This window comes from Cupressus sempervirens, chromosome 7 (genome assembly GCF_028749045.1).
Source record: "Cupressus sempervirens isolate cs-2001-9-10 chromosome 7, ASM2874904v1, whole genome shotgun sequence".
Classification (NCBI taxonomy): domain Eukaryota; kingdom Viridiplantae; phylum Streptophyta; class Pinopsida; order Cupressales; family Cupressaceae; genus Cupressus; species Cupressus sempervirens.
This window is the reverse complement of record NC_143124.1, coordinates 740,407,754-740,428,028: the sequence shown is the minus strand read 5'-3', so window position 1 is coordinate 740,428,028 and position 20,275 is coordinate 740,407,754. Positions and strand designations below refer to the sequence as shown.

Below are 20,275 nucleotides of genomic sequence, written 5' to 3'. Positions count from 1 at the left end.
AATTTCTTGATCTCAATAATCTCAAATTTGAGTTTGCATCAAAAATGCTTATACACAATTATATCCCTTTAGGATATATACTATCTGATTTCTGGCACATTCTAGGACACAAACATAGTCAATCAGATAGTCAGTCTTGATCTCATGATTTCCAACTGAATCCAGGACTATCATGATTTACTTATTGTCGTGACTTTCGGCACAGTCCAGGACAGCAAGTTAATGTAGTCTACCATGATAATGGATCAAAAATACAGCACAACAACCATAGTATCATGATTTACGGCTCATTCTAGGACAACATTTTAATGTAATCGATCATGATACATTTTGTTAACATGATTATCAGCACATTCCAAGACAACAACTTAATGAAGTCTATCATGATAACATGGTCAAGCTATTGCTAAGATTGTCACCTTACAATAGCGACCTCACACATATATCAAATGAAAGATCATCACCTTTCATGACATTAATCACAACATCATGTAGTAACTCACATGATATCCACCATGAACCAAGTCAAAGGGTGGACACACCATAGCTGCTCCTAGAGGGTGGAACAAAGGTTTTCACCTCAAACTTATCTCTCAAGGAATTTCAATTCAAATTTTTCTTTCGTAGAGAACTCATTAACAAGGAATCGCACTTCTAATTCTCCCTCTGAACAAAAGATCTTGGGAAGTCACGTCCTCTAGTTACTCCCTTAGAAGCTCTTTGCCCAAGAATGCCTATCGGACTCCCTCTAAATCTGATATCAATCTTCCAACTTTCTGGTGATAAGTCATTATTTCCCCGTGATTTACACAGTGGTAGGCCCATCAAAGTCATGCACATGTATTATGAGTATCAATCTTCTGAGCTCCTACGTTGCCTTTGAAAAAATGCCAAACTCCCTCTTAATGGAAGAATACTCAAAATCTCAATCATCAAGAATATTCACTTCAAACTCTTCATTGATCATCAGATGACTAACAAATTCTAAAACTTCTTTCGAGCTACTGCCATAAGATTGATTCTGCAAAATATTTGGTAGCATGTGTAAAGTACCAACCTTCTTTTCCTGCAAGATCATCTTCAGATACAAAGGAAAAGATCAAGGAAAATAACTCATATAGTACATATAGAAATACAAATAAGAGAAAGACTATAATGAGTAGATAAATATAATACTTATGAATGATAAATACTTATTTGTACATAAACTTTCTTGATATTAATTTCTCCAATAGAGGTCCATATGCATCAACTAGAAAATGCCTTCAATAAGAATGAAACATTTGTTGAGACAATTATTCAAACCCCCACAATGTAAAATTCTCACTCGTATATCATTGACCCATAAGATTAACTTTAGTTTTGTGTCTCATCTACATATTTTGAGTAGAATTATGGTGATGGTTATCATACCAAGTGTATACTACAAAACTCGTATTCATGGTAAACCTATCAACAAACAACTTCAGCTGTTCTTTCTTAATACTTGCAACATTATCTCCTGTATCAAGAAACTATGCATCTTCAATATCCACAAAAAATGCACCATTTTTCTTATGTATAACTTATAACTCTATTATAGCTTAAACCCCGTAACTTGATCGAATAATTAGAATAAATTCTTCACACTTTCCTATTACCACTACTCAAGATTACACTTTCCATCATAAGCTTACAATTCATGACCCCACCATCTCAAGAATATGAAGATTCAACCACAATACATAGATTTCCTTCTGCAACAATTCAAGAATAGCATAGCCCAAGTTCCCTTACCAACTAATATGAATAGTGATCATGAGTAGTGTTCCTCACTGCACAAGTATGAAATTCGTAACAAAAATGATTGACATAATTACAACTAAAGATTTTTTGGAAAACGTCCAAAAAATCATATCGAATATTATTCATTGTAATACTCCTTTTGATAATCTTGTTTCTCCAAAAGTTTCAATACTAATATTAACTTTTATACACCAAAGACTCCATAATCCTTCTCTGCTACTTGGGAAAGGTTGCAGTCGCACTGATGTTGATCCTAACAATGTTCGGTTCAATATCTTCTACCAATTTGATGAATTTCTTCGGTGTAATTTGATCCCTCTAATTGTCATGTTTCACTTTAATGCTTCGCTCCCAACTATTGTGTTCTCACATAACCACATCATTACTACAGTTTTGTTTTCACCTACTTCCTTATGTTAAATATTATAATGACACCACGTGTGCTACTAAGGGAACAATGACAAATATCCACAACCATTGGCAATAGAATTTCAAGATATTTGTAAATAATCAAATCATGTAGACATATGTGAATCCTGAGTCTATATATGATGTCAAGGAGACAAACCATTACAATTGTTCATCAATCCATCTATATGTTGATATGCAGCATATGATTCTATTGGAAAAACTTTAGAAGCACAATATGGTGTTTGATTCTCGATTCCGCACGCAATGTAAATGTTGACCTCTCCAATGCAATAACACCTGAAGTAAATTGAACACCAAGAAACACAGACTTTGCAGTGATAACGACAATTGACAGCAAGCATCAAACATAGCGATACAATTGCATCAGAGAAATGAAATAGATCTTCTACTGATGATATCCATGTTTGGATATTTAGATGTTGCGTATTGGTTCAAAACTTACATCACATTGCTCAAGGATTAATGATAAGAGATATAACCCATTGTGTTTCATGTTTTCTTGGGCATTGCACTATCAACAATGTTGATGCGATCAAGTGTGCTCTGAATACGGCATGGAAGAGCCTTTCCAATGTTGCATTGTAATCCACATTATTATGTGATATGGAGTCCACAAATATCTGCCCGTCAATATCAAACTAGAAATGGTGACATTTCCCATCAAATACATATTTCACAAAATTTCCAACCAATTACATCATTCTTCTATCATAAGACGATTGTGTCGATTGTCCTCCTTTGTATTTTCTTGTTTTCACTGAGTGGTGAAGTGACTCTAGACATGTTACACCCTTCCTATTACTTTTATGCAATGTCGATGTCTTCCTTTCCTCTGCATACCCACTCTCCTTATTACTTGGTACTATGTTGAGCATCTAAAGGCAATATGCACACTCTTTTGATTGTTGAGCCTTTTTTTCCTCGTGCTAAGCATGCGTTCTATTCATCGGTAAATATTTATTCCAGATATTACAGAGAAATTTGATATTACATAAGATAATTTTTTTTGTTAATAAAATCATAATTCAAAACTCCCTTGTTCTTTCAAGATTGTTGAATTGTTGTTGTGAATTCGCTAGAATAGAAGGTTTTGAACTTAGAAATAAACAAAATATAAATATCACTAAATCATTCATTGTCAATTTTGTTATACCCATCAGAGTATGATTCTATACACGTACTTATTCCATTTAAGGGCAATGATCAAGAAATTTAGTTTTTAAGTTTCTCAGCATACCCCAATTTTATCCCTCTTCCCAGTTTCTACATATTTTAAGTACCCCCGTTTCTACATCTACATATTTGCGATATCTGAAGAATCCAATCCACTAATGTTTCATTCTACATATTTCCTGTCTGATTCATCATGCTATTGACAATCTTATACATATTGTGTGGGTTATGTTCTTTTATATTGCTATTTGGTATTCATATTATGATTGCCCGTACATTCTGTAATTGTTGTCTGCACACAACATTGATGGTTTAATATAGGAACAACTATCATCAATTGCTCCAGCTCAACTATTCCCTAGCTATGACCTCGGTATCAGATATTTCTACTTCCCTGGATTATGTTGAATATGTTTCCTTCTCTCCTACCTTAGTTGCATATATGAGTATGCGCACATGTTATATCTGGAAGCAGATCTTCTTTGATAATGAACACCATTTCGATGCCCATCCAGATTCGATGTGAAGTACCCAGGCACTCTATTTTATCTTCCAGGCTCTTGTCTTCATATTCTATTATCACGGAAACAAATTCCTTATTTAACGATTTCTTCACTTATGTATTTGCAGTTTGGCTCTGATACCATGTTGAGTAACAAAGATTGATTCTACAAATGTAATCACATTGCCATTGTATTGATGTGTTCCAAATGTATATCTGATTGACTTAAAAATATGAGAGGAGACATGTCTCATGAAGAGACAAGTCTCTATGGTTAATCATCATTAGATAATATATTAACAATAATATACATAACCATATCTATATAATATTATCTATATAATATTATATATATATATATATGATAAATAGGTAGATATATATTGTCTAAATGATGATTTCCCAAAAACCATAAAAGTACTATCTTCAGGTCAATTCAATCTGACCGAAGCTACAATCTTAACATTTCAAATGGATATGATTAAATTTGAACGAAAACAATTCTTTAAAAATAATTTTAAAACTATCGGAGTCCTATAAGCTGTTAAGTTGCCTCTAAATTGCTATAAATGTCTGAAACATATTGCAAGAAAGAAGAATCAATGCTAGACTTATGCTGCAAGTATTTTCATTTGAAGGTCATATGTCAAGTCATTATGTTTGTATGCAGTAAAGGATAGTGGATGTAAAGCTTATGCTATAAAAACTGTTTAATTTGTTCAAGGAATGTTTTGTTTATGTTTTTAGTTCCATGACTTAAATTGAATTGAGAAATTTTATCAAGCTTTACAATAATGTTCGCTATTCATTGGAGTAATCACTTTGAAGAAATTTATTCAAGGAATGTTTTGTTTATGTTTTTAGTTCCATGACTTAAATTGAATTGAGAAATTTTACCAAGCTTTACAATAATGTTCACTATTCATTGGAGTAATCACTTTGAAGAACTCTCTAGCAATTTATTTTGTAGATCACATGACATGTTTTATTCCATGAGTCAAATTTATTGAATAACCTTGTCAAGCTTTGCATTGATGCTCATTATTCATCAAACTGATAACTCCGTGTATTCCTTCAGTATTTTATTTTGTGGAAACATGTGATTTCATCCATTTAATTATTTCCTATTAACATATATTTAAAAGGTAAATATCTTTTTTTATAGCCAAATATTGGTCTTTGTTTTATTTAACTAGTAGAAGGTTGTGTTTGCTCTTACTTAAAATATTTCACCTCTTGAATCTGTAAATCATGCTGCAAACCTTGATTATTAACAGTCTGGCACTTGCATCTGAATAGATAGTCATTAGATATTTATATATAATGCAAAACTCCCATTGAAATCTTCAATAGTGCGCATAGTAGTAAATCCTTTTGAGTTTAGGGTTAGCTAGGTGTCAAGGAGCTTTCCCTTATTATTCGTAGAATGGTTCTACCTTACACACTATTCTACTTTGTGTTGTCCTAAAAAGAGTGAATTAAAATGCTAACAATCTCGTAATGCAATTGCTTCTTTGGGCAAAAACCATGTGCAACCCCTGAAAGTGTCTAAAAAACATACACACCTAAAGTCTCTTACTGCAATCTTCAGCCAATGGTCTGCCAACACGTTCACTTGTAAAGTCATGAGAAGCATTGAGAATTCCTTGGTGTATTATAATGCTGTATGCTTTCCCAATTATATAAGCCTACACAAGTACACACTTATAAAATCTGACCAACTCCATAGCATTGTACATTGTGCCATCCCCTATCTCAACTACTCTAGTACATCTAGAAATGCATGGTGCTCCACAGAAATGCAATATTTCATGGGGTTGGAATTACCATGAAACCTAGGATTATGCTTATAAATCCAAAAACACTTGCACTTAAGGTACTAAGGTAGGCTAAGGGATAGGAACCGTTTCTAAATAGAACTGATGTTATTAACTGGTCTCTACTTCTCATTACTTCTAGGTGCTGAGATACCATTGCAAACCCACTTTATTAAGACATGCTTGGTAAGCTCTTTCTGCATGATATAGTGTAACCAGCAATGCATCTAGGAGCATTATGCACACTGGCACAAGCCTTTCTTATGAGCTTGTAATCTATTGTCAACCATCTTTCCATCACTACTGCATCTACCTCCAATGAACTTTCCCTATTCAAGATTCCTATCAATCAGCTCAAATTTAATTCTATACACATCCTCCAAATTCATGACCCGAATGTAAACCAACTCCACATATACAAACCCCTTTTTTGGATTCAAAAAATTTATAATGTGATTCTCCAAATTTTCAAAACTGTGTGCTATTTTGAAGAGAGCAATCCTCCAGACTCCCTGCTGGTCTATTTGCTCTTGCACATGAGCAGGAGTAGTCCATTGGCATCCAAGCAATGCATGTGCCTTCCATTTGTGACTAGTATAAAGTATTATGAATCACATTTCACAAGAAAATATTCTTATTTAGTCACTTGCATGGGTGGGGTCACAGGGCTTATCAAAACAATATTTGTTATTGTTATCAGTAAGCTGTATCTTTAGTTATAACTAAGCAAGAGCCATTTTGTACATACTATTTTAAAACTGCAGTCTTTCGTAATTATTGTCTATTTTTAGATTCATCTGAAACTACCGTCTATTTATAGACTATATTAAATTATTAATATTTAGTGTTACCCGAAAACGTGCTCCACCCTAAATGCACCAATTTCGGAAACAGAAACAGTTTCAGAGACTTGGGAATGGCTGGAAACATTTCCAAGCCATCCCCGATGAAGCAATTTTTTAGGAAACGGTCAACAGAAGTTTCATAAAGCTTTGCCCCGGGACAGTTGGGGACAGCCAAACCGTCCCAGGGACTGATAGCCATTTTTGGCAGCAAGAGGCAAAAAGACAAATAATTTTATTAAATATTTGCAAATTTTTTTAATCTTGTGAGGGTCCCATACCTTAAGGCAACCCTAAATATTTTGAGATATGCTGTTACTAAAATCAAATCATAAGCATCTGATTGAAATATCAAATTGTGTATTCCTTGCATGTTGCATATAGATTGGCCTGAGTGAACAAAGCTATGCTTGAGTGAATAATCATTTGCCCTTGCTGCTGTTAGATGTGAACAGAGTTATTTGTGAATTCTTAAAGTCTTTGGTGAAAATCTGCAGATTGAGAGTGTAAATTTGAGCACTATTTAGTTTTCTTAGAACAAATCTTAGGGGCAACAACATACTATATCTGCTTTCATTTTGACTTTGAAGTTTGAGCCTTCGAGTCTTCTGATATTATATGATGCATTGATGCAATGATAACTGAATCTTGATATATGATATGATACTTTAAGTCTTTAAATTCTCATTTTGTTGATGCTTGCAGCCTTGATTCATTTGATGCTACCCTATGTTCTTATTCTATGATGATTCAATTTGATTTATTTCATGCTATGTTCTATGATAATTCAAAGAATGATCATTGATTTCAGATTTATACATGTTGCTATGATGAATGTTACAATGTTATATGATTCATGAATATATTTCAAATTTCAAATTTCAAATTTCAAATATATATATATATATATATATATATATCCCCTGTTGTACCCTAATCCAGGGGGAAAAAAGTCCCAAAAACCAGTATCTCATTTCTCTAGTTTTACCAGCATAAACAGCAATACTCACAGTTGTCTATTCGACTCAAAACACTATGAATCTACCAAAAACTTGTAGAGTCTTAATACTATGAATACAAAATAATTAGGTATGCAGTTATTGTCATCTTTGTCCACTATACAAACAAAGTTTCTGCTATCTGCATTCTCTTTTTGTCATACATGATAGCATACTCATGATCAAAATCCGTTGAAATACTCGTCGATCACTGGTGGGGTAAAAACAACTCAGAGTTTTTCATGCTAGCGAATTGCTACAACTTAAACTTGTTGAGTTTTCCATAAAGATTCGTAGAAAACTCATCGATTTTTTATGGAAAACTCGGCAAGTCTGAGCTAAGCACTCACATAACAACAAGAGCATTTAAGACCAAAAAAAGGCAGTGATTGGACCATTATTTATCATTATGCTCATGTTTGCCAGCAAGAGGAGAAAATAGGCTTCCAAGGCCTTGTAATTTGATTGCAATCTATTAGAAGCAGATTCGAGCAGATTTCAAGCAGTTTTTGAAGAGATATCACATTCTCATGTAAATTTTTTATTTTGTTTCTATGTTTTTTTAAAACATTCTATTTCTTTTTTGTTGCATCTAGTTGAATACAAAATCATTCCTAAGTAAATAGAAATGTTTTTGAATCATTAGAACAAGATTTAATACTATTTTACAAGTTTTCTTGAATCTTTCACTATTTTTTTGCAAGAATCTCTAGTTTTACAAAAAAAAATCACTCTAATTGGGGATCACCTTGTGGCAAAGTAGTGACTTGGTTGCACTATGATGCAGGAGCATCATGACATGTAAGGATCCCTAACGAAAAGAAACGATGGATCAGAGGCAAGGAAGAGTTTAAACCAATCAATTGGCATGTGTTGAAGCCATTCATGGCCTTAGGAGGCTTTAATGATGATAAAAATGTAATGAATCCTAAAGGGTCTAATAGGGACCTTAGGATCTTTAATGATGAAATAGGGGTAGAAGGGAAATATGGATTCAAAAAAGTCCTTAGGAGCCTTGGAAAGATTTAGAAGTGGTTAAAATAACCTTAAGACATTCTAGACAAGTTTGAGAAGTTAAATAGTTGATCTATGCAATAATTTGCAAGTTGGAGAATTCAAATATTGGAATCCCAACAATTAGTTTCATTTTGGAGGGAAATTAGTTTTAAGGAGTTTTAGGCATAACTAAGCATGGAAACTGATCCAAATCGGTTGGGATAGTTGTAGGGGATGTTGTTAAGTCAAATTTGAGGCATTACACGGAGAGCGGCACTGGGAATGATCCATTGTATGGATTGTGCAAGAAAACTCAATAAAACTTCATTTTTTATGCAATTTTGATGTTTTCTTTATAGCTTTGTGATCAAAGGAGGTTCTAACCCTTGGAGGACATTATATTTTGTATTGATCCATTCTTAATGCTCTGAAGTTCATTTCTAATCTCTGATTTTGCAAAACAGTGCTGATAGCCATTAAGAGTAGTCTTCTTTTTGGTAGTTTTTGACAACATCTAATGTTTGGATGATCATTCCATGAATGACACTACTAATTCTCATGGAATGATCCCTTGTGCAATACTATTCTAACAATTACATGTGCAAATGAGAGTTTGTTTGAAGGTGATCACCCAAGAAGGGATTGTTAAGGGACAATGGAAAGGTAGGTATGGAGTAGCAACAGAGGATCTGTCTGAAGGAGGTGTAGGTTTTATGACTTGAGGTGTCTAGATACACCCTACACAAGGTGTATCCACCCTTGTTTGATCCCAGAGGTGTTGGGACAGCATCTAATTACAAAGTCCTAGTTTGAGGGGGTTTTGAGGATCCTTTTGGGGCTTTTGGTGTTACAGAAGCTTTGGGACTAATTCCTTTTGGATTTGAAACATTTATGACCTAAGCAGACACTGTTTAGAGTTTGGGGTCTTGGGAGTACAAGGAACTTTAGTTGCTTTGTTAAATTGCCCTCTTTTCATGCTTTTTTGAGCCACAATACGATAACAATAAGATATGGTCCAAAGGAACACATGGAATCCTTCTGATATGTTGTAGTATGGCCAAATGGGTATCTAAATCCACCATTTGTTTAGGAAATGTTTAGGAAAATTTGAGCGAAAAATCCACTTTTGTATCGTTGGAGGGCTAACACGAAATCAACTAGATCTCTAGGACAATTTAAGAGTTTTAGGTGTTGGATGTTGCTTGAGGACCAAAGAGTTGTTGAAACCTTTTGAATCCACCTTGTTTTGGCCTAAGCCACCCATCCTAATCATTTAGAAAGCCTTGGAGTTGTTTAAGTACTATTTTGCCTTATAGAGGGTTTGGGGAACCTTGTATTTCCCTCATAGGTATAACTAGGATTAACTTAGTTTTAACTCCCACCACCCTTACCTCTAAGTGTAGTAAGAATCCTTTGCAAGTTGGTGAAGTGGTCTTAAGAACTTTGATAGTTTGGATCCTTAGATTTGAACTATCCTTTGAGGAGAAGCACTTGAGTTGATCCAACTTGTCAAGGAGATTAGGAACTATGTACGAAGGGGAAGGAGAGTTGCCCACAAGGATGACAAATGTGGAGTTGGCAAGGATAGTCAACGAGCAGTTGGCAGATAACAAGAAGTTGAAGGCAGCATTAGAACAAAGGGAGAAGGATACGACACTGGGAATTATGATGGAGAGAATCTTGGCATTAGAGAAAAGGGATAAAGGCAAAAGACAGGACGATGAAGTAGAAATTGAAGGAGAGGAAGAAGTACCCCAAGAGGAAGAACAATTAGATCTTAAAGATATAAGGATGGCTAGGTTTGCAAAAGTTATATAGAGTGGAGATACAAGGGCAAGAGCAGATTTGCCTATGTATGGAGGAAAGATGGATGATGAGGAATCGATAGATTGGTTCAGTGCCATGGAGAATTTCTTTGAATGTGAGGACATTGAAGAGGGATAAAAGTTGAAGATAGCAAAGTCAAAGTTGAAGAGACACGCTCTACTATGGTGGAATTGTGTTCAAGCAGAGAGATGGAGGAATAGGAAGCCAAAAATCACATTTTGGTACACTATGATGGATAAGATGAAGGCAAAATTTCTGCCTAATGATTATAGGGTACAGTTATACAAGAAGTTGCAGGGTCTTAAGCAAAAAGATATGGATCTACAGACGTACACTGAAGAGTTTCATAAATTGGACATAAGGGTGAGTCATGATGAAGATGTTGAAGAGAAGATTGCAAGGTACATGGGGGACTTAGGTTCAATATCCAAGATGAACTTAGTATTGCTACCCCCAGATCAGTTGAAGAGTGTTACAAATTGGTCATCAAGGTTGAGGAAAAGATCAAAAGAAGGCAAGAGAGACAAAGTCATACAAGAGGAGGTTCATCAATGAGAGGAAGAGGTGGTAGAGGTACTATTGATTTTCAAAACAGCAGTGATAAAGGCAAGGATAAACCATACACATCAGTGACACGAGGAGGATAAAAAGGAGGATATAAGGGAGGAAGGCGTAGAGGAAGAGGTGATGGAGTGTTCACAGGGAGATGCTTTACTTGTAATGAAGTGGGCCATCAGTCATATAGGTGTCCTAAATGGATTGAAGAAAAAGGCAGGGATAGGAGAGTGAATTTAACCCAAGAGGAACCAAAAGAAGAAGAATCCAAAACCATATTGGCTTTACCTAAAGAGGGAGAACATTTGCTAGTGGGAAGAGGAAAACCACACAATCCAAGCATCTTCAGATCCAATTGTTTGATCCAAGGTTAAGTATGTCAATTCATTATAGACTCAGGAGCAAGTCATAATTTAGTGTCTCATGAAGTTGTTAGGAAGTTGAATCTAACAACTTTTCCACATCCTAAACCATATTATGCAACTTGGGTGAACATGAAATAGAATATGCTTGTTAGTGATCAAGTCATGATTGAATTCTCAGTTGGAAAGTACAAGGACAAGGTATGGTGTGATGTTCTCAATATGAGTTGTGGACATTTGATTTTGGGAAGATCTTGGCAATGGTCTAGAAAAGTAATCCATGATGATTTCACAAACAAGTACTTACTCCATCATGAAGGCAGGAGGTATGAGTTACAACCCTTGTTAAAGGAGCAAGAAGAACCAATTGTAATGTGTTTTGGGCAGGAAATTAATGTGCAGGTACAGTATGATACTGGATGGTACAGCAGTAAGGGAGTGCAGTCACAGGGCAGTCAGGACAGTCCTCAAAGAGGAGAGGTTGGGATCTGAGCTTTGTGCAAGTTGGGGCAGTCAAATGTCCTATAGTGGAATCACCACATAGAACTAAAGAAGAAATGGGTAGACAAATGTTTTATCCAAGGAATGGATCAGAGATGAAGACCTTGAAACCATATTACTGTCCTTCATCCGGACAATCAACAAATGAACATTATTTTGCTAATCCTATGTGTGTGAATGCAGGGCATTTTATGAAGCAGCAGGTCACCTTAGGAGATTACCTCAACCCTGCATACCAGAAGTCACCAAAGATCAGTGCTTGGCCTAAGAAGATCAATTCTTGAGACAAGAGTTTCATTGGAGGGAGGGAGTATGATGCAGGAGCATCAGGACATGTAAGGATCCCTAAAGAAGATAAGAGATGGATCAGAGGCAAGGAAGAATTTAAACCAATCAATTGGCATGTGTTGAAGCCAATCATGGCCTTAGGAGGCTGTAAAGATGATAAAAATGTAATGAACCATAAAAGGCCTGTTAGGGACCTTAGGATCTTTAATGATGAAATAGGGGTAGAAGGGAAATATGAATTCAAATAAGTCCTTAGGAGTCTTAGAAAGAGTTAGAAGTGGTTAAAATAACCTTGAAGACATTCTAGACAAGTTTGAGAAGTTAAATAGTTGATTTATGCAATAATTTGTAAGTTGGAGAATTCAAATATTGGAATCCCAACAATTAGTTTCATTTTGGAGGGAAATTAGTTTTAAGGAGTTTTAGGCATAACTAAGCATGGAAACTGATCCAAATCGGTTGGGATAGTTGTAGGGGATGTTGTTAAGTCAAGTTTGAGGCATTGTACGGAGAGCAGCACTAGGAATGATCCATTGTACGGACTCTGCAAGAAAACTCAATAAAACTTCATTTTTTATGCAATTTTGATGTTTTCTTTATAGCTTTGTGATCAAAGGAGGTTCTACCCCTTGGAGGACATTATATTTTGTATTGATCCATTCTTAATGCTCTGAAGTTCATTTCTAATCTTTGATTTTGCAAAACAGTGCTGATAGTCATTAAGAGTAGTGTTCTTTTTGGTAGTTTTTGACAACATCTAATGTTTGGATGATCATTCCATGAATGACACTACTGATTCTCGTGGAATGATCCATCCCTAACTTCTACAATACTATTCTAACAATTACATGTGCAAATGAGAGTTTGTTTGAAGGTGATGACCCAAGAAGGGATTGTTAAGGGATAATGGAAAGGTAGGTATGGAGTAGCAGCAGAGGATCTGTCTGAAGGAGGTGCAGATTTTATGATTTGAGGTGTCTAGATACACCCTACACAAGGTAAATCCACCCTTGTTTGATCCCAGAAGTATTGGGACAACATCTAATTACAAAGCCCTAGTTTAAGGGGTTTTTGAGGATCAATTTGGGGCTTTTGGTGTTACAGAAGCTTTGGGACTAATTCCTTTTGGATTTGAACCATTTATGACCTACGGAAAGATTGTCTAGAGTTTGGGGTCTTCGGAGTACAAGGAACTTATAGTTGATTCGTTAAATTGCCCTCTTTCCATGCATTTTTAAGCCACAATATGGTAACAGTAGGATATGGTCCAAAGGAACACATGTAATCCTTCTGACATGTTGTAGTATGGCCAAATGAGTCTCTGAATCCACCTGTTTTGGAAAATTTGAGAGAAAAATCCACTTTTGTATTGTTGGGGGTCTAATAGGAAATCAACTAGGTCTCTAGGACAATTTGAGAGTTTTAGGTGTTGGATGTTGCTTGAGGACCAAAAAGCTGTTGAAACCTTTTGAATTCATCTTGTTTTGGCCTAAGACACCCATCCTAATCATTTAGGAAGCCTTGGAATTGTTTGAGTACTATTTTACCTTATAGAGGGTTTGGGGAACCTTGTAATTCCCTCATAGATATAAGTGGGATTAACTTAGTTTTGACTCCCACCACCCTTACCTCTAATTCACACTATTACTAGGGCAACCAAGGTTCAAATCCCTGCTTGACCAAAAACAGTGTTAATGCTGGTTGGGCCAACCTTTGTTGTCATGCATAGTGGTGGATAGGTGCACATATATGGCATACTCATGATGCAAATCACAGTGTTGAGGCTGCTCGTCAACGTAGATGGAGAGAACGATAATCAACTCTCAAGATCATCGTTGGGTTAGGAGTGCTCGCGAACAATGTGTCGGACCCATGTCAAGTGTGTTGGTTGTGCCCCTTGGGCTTAGCATCCTTGTTGGACTTCTATGCTCGTTGGTCTTGGTTGTTGTATTCGGGGATGAGATCCCCCAAATTTGTGGCCTCACTTGTTCGTAGCTCCAGTCAAAAGCGAAATGTTACCGATCAAAACAAAAAATCACTCTAATTTTTTTAATTTATTTTTTAACTTTAAATGATTTCTAAAATATTGAAACTAAATCAGATAGGTTGCTTAATTGTTCAACTCGAATATTAATTTTGTTTGTTCATTTTCTATGTGTAGGTCAAGTTTCAACATTTAACCATCAAATTTGCATGGCAGATTCAGAGAATGAGTGATCACTAACACCATGCCCATCTGGATTTATAGGCACCCATCCAAAAGGTCCTAGAGATAATATATGGAGGTATGCATGTGAAGGACCGGAGTATGGGCAAGTGATTTGCATAAAATGTAAGAAAGTAATTCATGGAGATACAAACCACCTCAAATATCACCTTTAGGCATTAACAAATATGATACTATGAAATGTGATAAAACCACAAAGAGATAATAAGATATGTTAATGGCATACATGCAGTTGGGGTTATTTTATTTTAACTTTAAATGATTTCTAAAATATTGAAACTAAATTAGATAGGTTGCTTAGTTGTTCAACTCAAATATTAATTTCGTTTGTTCACTTTCTATGTGTAGGTCAACATTTATCCATCAAATCAGCATAGCAGATATAGAGAATGAGTGGTCACTAACACCGTGCCCATCTGGATTTATAGGCACCTATCCAAAAGGTCTTAGAGATGATATATAGAGGTATGCCTTTGAAGGACTGGGGTATGGGCAAGTGATTTGCATAAAATGTGAGAAAGTAATTCATGGAAACATAAACCACCTTAAATATCACCTCCCGGCATTACCAAACATGATAATATGAAATGTGATAAAACCACAAAAGAGATAATAAGATATGTTAATGTCATACTTGCAGTTGGGGTAGGGAAAAAATTGCAAAGGGATAGGTCAAGATTAGCTATGGGGACAGCCACACCCATATCTCAAGGTGCTACAATTGACATTAAAGAAGCAGCAACACTTGAGATCATAGTGAGCTTTCGTCGTGGCCCACATATCAACAAATTGAGCACATCCTATTTTATCACTTATGCTTCCTCTAGTAGAGTGTATGTTGCTTCGTCACCTTCAAGAACACAACCTACAGGAAGTTATTTTGTCCCCAAGAACACACCCTAGAACACAACCATCATTAGAGGTCACTAGAAGGAACAAGGAGCCACATGAGAAAACAAACATTGCATCTGTCAATTTTTGGTATTTCAACAACATCCCATTGGATGTGGCTGAAAGTACCTATTGGTGAAATTTGGTGACTGTAATGACAGTTTCAAGAAAAGAGTGCAAGGCCCCTTCTCACAAGGATTTGGGCAGGAGGGTAGTAAATAGTCCATTAGATTTCATTCTTAAATTTTAATTGTCTTTCTTGTTTATTAAATCAAAATTGTGTACTAAGACTTAATTTCACTTTGTTTTTGCAGGTTGCTCGTAAATACAATTAATAGGGCAAGAGCAGTGGTGGAGAAACAAAAAAAAAGAATGGACAAAATATGGTTGCACCATTCTTTTTGATGGATGGACAGACAGAAAAAAACTGCACCATTATTAATTTTTTGATTGCTTGCAAGGACAATGAGGTGTTCTTGAAATCAGATGATGCCTCCAACAGGGTGGAAAATGCATCAACATTGGCACTAATGTTGGAGAGCATTGCCATGGAGGTGGGAGTACAGAATGTGATGCATATCAAGACACATAATGCAGCAGCATAAGTGGCAGCAGGTAGAAATCTCCAAGATAGGCACCCCACATTTTTTTAGACACCTTGTGCAACACATGTCCTTGACCTTCTTTTGGAGGACATAGGAAGACGTGAAAGGATGAATCCACATATGGAAGATGGAAAGTGGATCACAAAACATATCTACAATCACCCTCGGGTTCAACATTTGATGAGAAAGCACAATCATGGGAGAGATTTTGTGAGATCCAATGACACAAGGTTTGCAATGATCTCCTTGACATTGCAAAGCATTGTTGGTGCATTGGCTTCTTTGAAGCAAATGATTTTGAGTCAAGCATAACTAGGCTCACCTTATTCAAAGAAGGTTGAAGGAGAGGTTGGTCGCGACTATAGTCTTTGACACCCATTTTGGACAAAGGGCTGCAGAGATTGTGAGGGTGCCAACACTTGAATTTTTAATTATTATTGATTCAAATCTCAACTAATCTTTTTGTAATTTACTAATTTGTGTTTTTCAATTGTTGGTGTCTGAGCCCCTAGTTAATGTTGTGTGCATGGTAGATGGGGATCAAACCCCAATCGGGTATCTTTATGAGGCCATGGATAAGGCTAAATGAAAAATTACTACAAGGGAGATAAACTCAAAATTGATCCCAATTAGGAAATTATTGATAGGTGGTGGAACAATCAGCTCCACCAACCCATTCATGCACAAGGTACTTCCTCAACCCCTGGTTTAGGTTTGATGATTCTTATTCAAATCCATGTGGAGATGTCATGGATGGCCTCACTATCTGCATTCAGAGGATGATACCTAAGGTTGAAGAGAGAGACCTCGTCGTGGCAGAACTCCAAAACTATGTGGAAGCAAAGGGTAATTTATTCTCTTCAAAGCTAGCAAAGAGAGGAAGAGACACTCAAACCCCAATAAAAATATTTGCCATTTGAATTTTGAGATCTAAAGTAATTGATAAATTGACACATTATGTTTTCACTTTTCTCTTTGCTTTCTAACTTCTCGATATTTTATTTTACAAATGCTTGGTGGCAAAGTTGGGGTGGAAATGCCCATCTTAAAACATTGGCCCTAAGAATCTTATGTCAGCCTTATGGCTCATCCAATTGTGAGCACAATTGGAGCTTATTTGAGGCTATGCACATGAAGAAGAGAAACAAGTTAGCCCAAAAATGTCTCAATGACATTGTTTGTGTGCAATATAATCATTGGTTGTGCATAAGGAAGGCACAAGAAGTAGTAGTTGGTTCACTTGATTTAGATGATATAGATCCTTATAGTGATTGGACAGCACAGGAGTAACCTCCATTGATAACAAAGGAGGATGTCATGGATCTAGAGAGGCAGGCTATAGAGGAGGAGGGTGATGAATTGGGTTTCATACAAGATGTCATTGAAGAGAAGGAGGATGAGTCAAATGAGGAGTCATTGCCAGTGCGAAGAGGAGCTACATCCCCGGTGGAGGAGGAGCCACAAACATTATCAAAGATATCGGGCAAGAAGGCACAGTCGTGCCTAGTGTTGGATACTAGGACTAGACCCTCTAGTTCTACCTCTCCCTTATTTTTTAGCAGAGCTGGGAAGAGGAAGATGTATTGTAATGATATATTTACTTTTAGTTTTACAAAAACTCTTTACTATTTTGCTTCCAGCTATCGGCATTCCTCATGAGAATGAGATTTTATACACACTTTGCACTTAAATATATCTAGACTCAGCTTGTTGCTTTTGTGTTCTCGTTAATTGACTCATTGGAATCATCTTCTCATTGAATTTTGCAAAAAAATGCATTTCTAATTAAATTTAACTTGTTTTTTTCTATGTTACCCCGAGTTTCCAAGAGGTGAAATTTTTTTTGGCGATTTTTGGGAATAGGGGGGCCTATATATAGACAAATTTTAAAATATACACTGAAATTTGCAAATATACATGTCATTCATATGAAACTAAGCACAAAGCATGTCATTGAAATATTATAGAACCTTAACATACACCATTTGAATGTCATTTAGGAAATAATAACCGATTTCAGTACTTAATTGTCAATATGTATATCAATATGTGAACAAAAATATTTAAATATAAATTTAGCAGTGAACAATATCATCAAAATTTGGAAATCTAAATATGCCCAAAGGCTAGAGAGCTGCCATAAAGTTTCATTGTCATGTTAATGTTCAATATAGAAAAATGAAGCAGACTGCTGTTCAAGTTCTTCGAAGCAAAAAAATCACCTCCTCTTCTTGCAAAATGAAAACCCCAGCCAGCTGCAACACACTCCCAACTTCACAGGTTAAACCAAACAAATGACAAAACAACCACAGTGTTGTCTTTTTCGACCTTTTAGGGCATTTAGAGTGGCTCCAACAAGGGACAAACAAAATAAAAAAATTTGTTTAAAAAAAAAATTAAGCTTCACAAAAAACGGGGATGTCCACCCGTCCCCGGTACGGTCAAGGACTTCTAGACGTCCCCTTTCCCTACTGGAGATGGCCAGCCGTCCCCTTTTTTTCTCCCAGAAGTCCCCAAGTTTTTTGATAAGTTTTTCTGAAAACTAACTGAGTTTTTTTCAAAGAAAAAGTTAAAGCCTTGGCGAGTTTCTGCCGAGTCCAAGTTTTCCAACTATGGTCAAAATCATTCAAAGCCCATGTGTCAGTACGCTTGTTAACCTGTTAAAATTAGACACTTCCTGTAAAAAATAATCTGCATGCTCTACACTTAAGTCATGAAAATGACACTGCATGACGTTTAACTGACAGCCGCAGCAAAGGACTGCGAATGCAACTCTGACCTTGTAGGAGGCTACTTTAGCAACAGACAGCCAAATGCCCTCTTGTCATATACATGGATGCGAGAATATTAAACTTTTAAGGTTTTAAATTTCCAGAGCATATGCGAGTCTTCCAATCAGGTGCAATCCGAACCCCTAAGTTTGTGGAAATGGTGCATCAGCCAGAGAAATTAATATTATTCACCGCATCAGATTGAATGTAAACATCCTAGCGAGCAAAAGGGAGCAGGTTAACCCTAGGCCTCACCAGCTTAACATTAAAAAAAGCCAGTCGATACTTGAATGAACCGATCCAATTACAAGCAATCGACTTACCAGTAGCATTGTCGAAGACAAACCATTCACTTAATGAGGTCAGACTGTGCGTGAGAATTCATTTGTAAATTTTTTCTGTTTCCCTCTCAACAGCGGTGGCCCAATAGAACAAATGGAAAAGGAAAAGGTGTAAGCCAGACATCAATTTAACATATTTGAGGCCCCTTATTGGCCTCCACGAAAGAGATTTCTGTGTATTTAACTTGAATATTGTTCAAGTTTTATACCCCTGCGTTTGAGCTCAAGAAGATGCCCCGCAATAAATACAAGCTAGCCCCAAACTAAGAGAAAGCATTTTTGAGATAAGGATCAAGACGCAATTACTAAATCAAATATAAATGTGCCGTAGCCAACAGCAGAAGCCCTAGATGCCGAGCAGTACGCAGCACTTTGTATGCATAAAACTAAAATATTTCTAATTTTTAAGCCTTAAAAATCCCCCTATTAGTTTTTCTTGTGAAGAAAGAAAGCGCCTAAGACAAATGCACGTTTGGATTATATCTTATCATGAGAATTTCATCGTGATTGCAATCAAATATGTTCTGGTGTTCTGGTTATATATTTGCGCTTTAAAGTACTGACAGACCCTTTCTTGACATAGTTGATATTTGCTTCAAATTTAACTTCGTTGAGTAATACAGAAAATGGATTAAAACCTTTGAAAATGAGCTTCTGGCCTCGCGGAAGGACGTTAGTGAGAGATTGAAGGTGAGCTTTCAAATCTTTCACACTCGCTGTCGCGGGGAGCGCTGCCTGCAACGAATCGCGTCCGAACTTGATATGGAGAGTTATGGAGGGTTCGTCCATGGTAGCAGCCGAGCTAGCAGTTTCAGTCGAAAAACGTTATTTTACAACGGGAAAATAATTCTAAATCGTTGTGCTTCCTACATGGATTTCTATTTAAGTTTCAATTGATCACGCTCTTAAAATTGAATATGTTTACATTTATTAGAAAAATATATATGAGAATATGAGCAAATAGTAGGCAAGAACATGTAGCAATCTAAATCTATTACTTTATACATATGTCTAAATCTTTGTATCTTTCAAACATAGAATTATATTGGTTTTTAATTAATTATCTTTGATATTAAAAAAGTTTAGAAATCAAAGGTTACATCAGTTTAAACATAAAATCTGAGACTGTAGACCTAGCTAATCAATCATATTACATTGTATATACAAAATGACAATATGTATATGTAGCATCTCTTAATGGCTAGGTGTTTAAAGTGGCCCAAGCTATACATCAACAAAATCAACCACTCATGTATTACAAAATACTTTTTTTTTTTCAAAAAGAGAGAACATGTATCAATGTTATAACTTTCAATTACTAGGAGGTTGAACATTGGGAGCATTATCAGTGTCCTCTACATG

The 20,275-nt window shown here is 36.0% G+C and overlaps 1 protein-coding gene across 3 annotated transcripts in view; it reads right to left on the bottom strand.

The window, feature by feature from the left end:
* LOC149549386 (LRR/ubiquitin-like domain protein) overlaps nt 1-19,826 on the bottom strand; it is a 170,057-nt gene extending 150,231 nt beyond the window's left edge. For 2 of the 3 annotated variants that reach the window (XM_089792789.1, XM_089792788.1), the window contains exon 1: nt 19,552-19,784. In XM_089792789.1, the coding sequence (XP_089648915.1) occupies nt 19,552-19,702 (151 nt within the window). In that variant the 5' untranslated portion in view covers nt 19,703-19,784. Of the gene's footprint in view, nt 1-19,551 lie in introns of all 3 variants that reach the window. The other variant, XM_089792786.1, reaches the window with a different exon arrangement.
* Nucleotides 19,827-20,275: the final 449 nt, after the last annotated feature.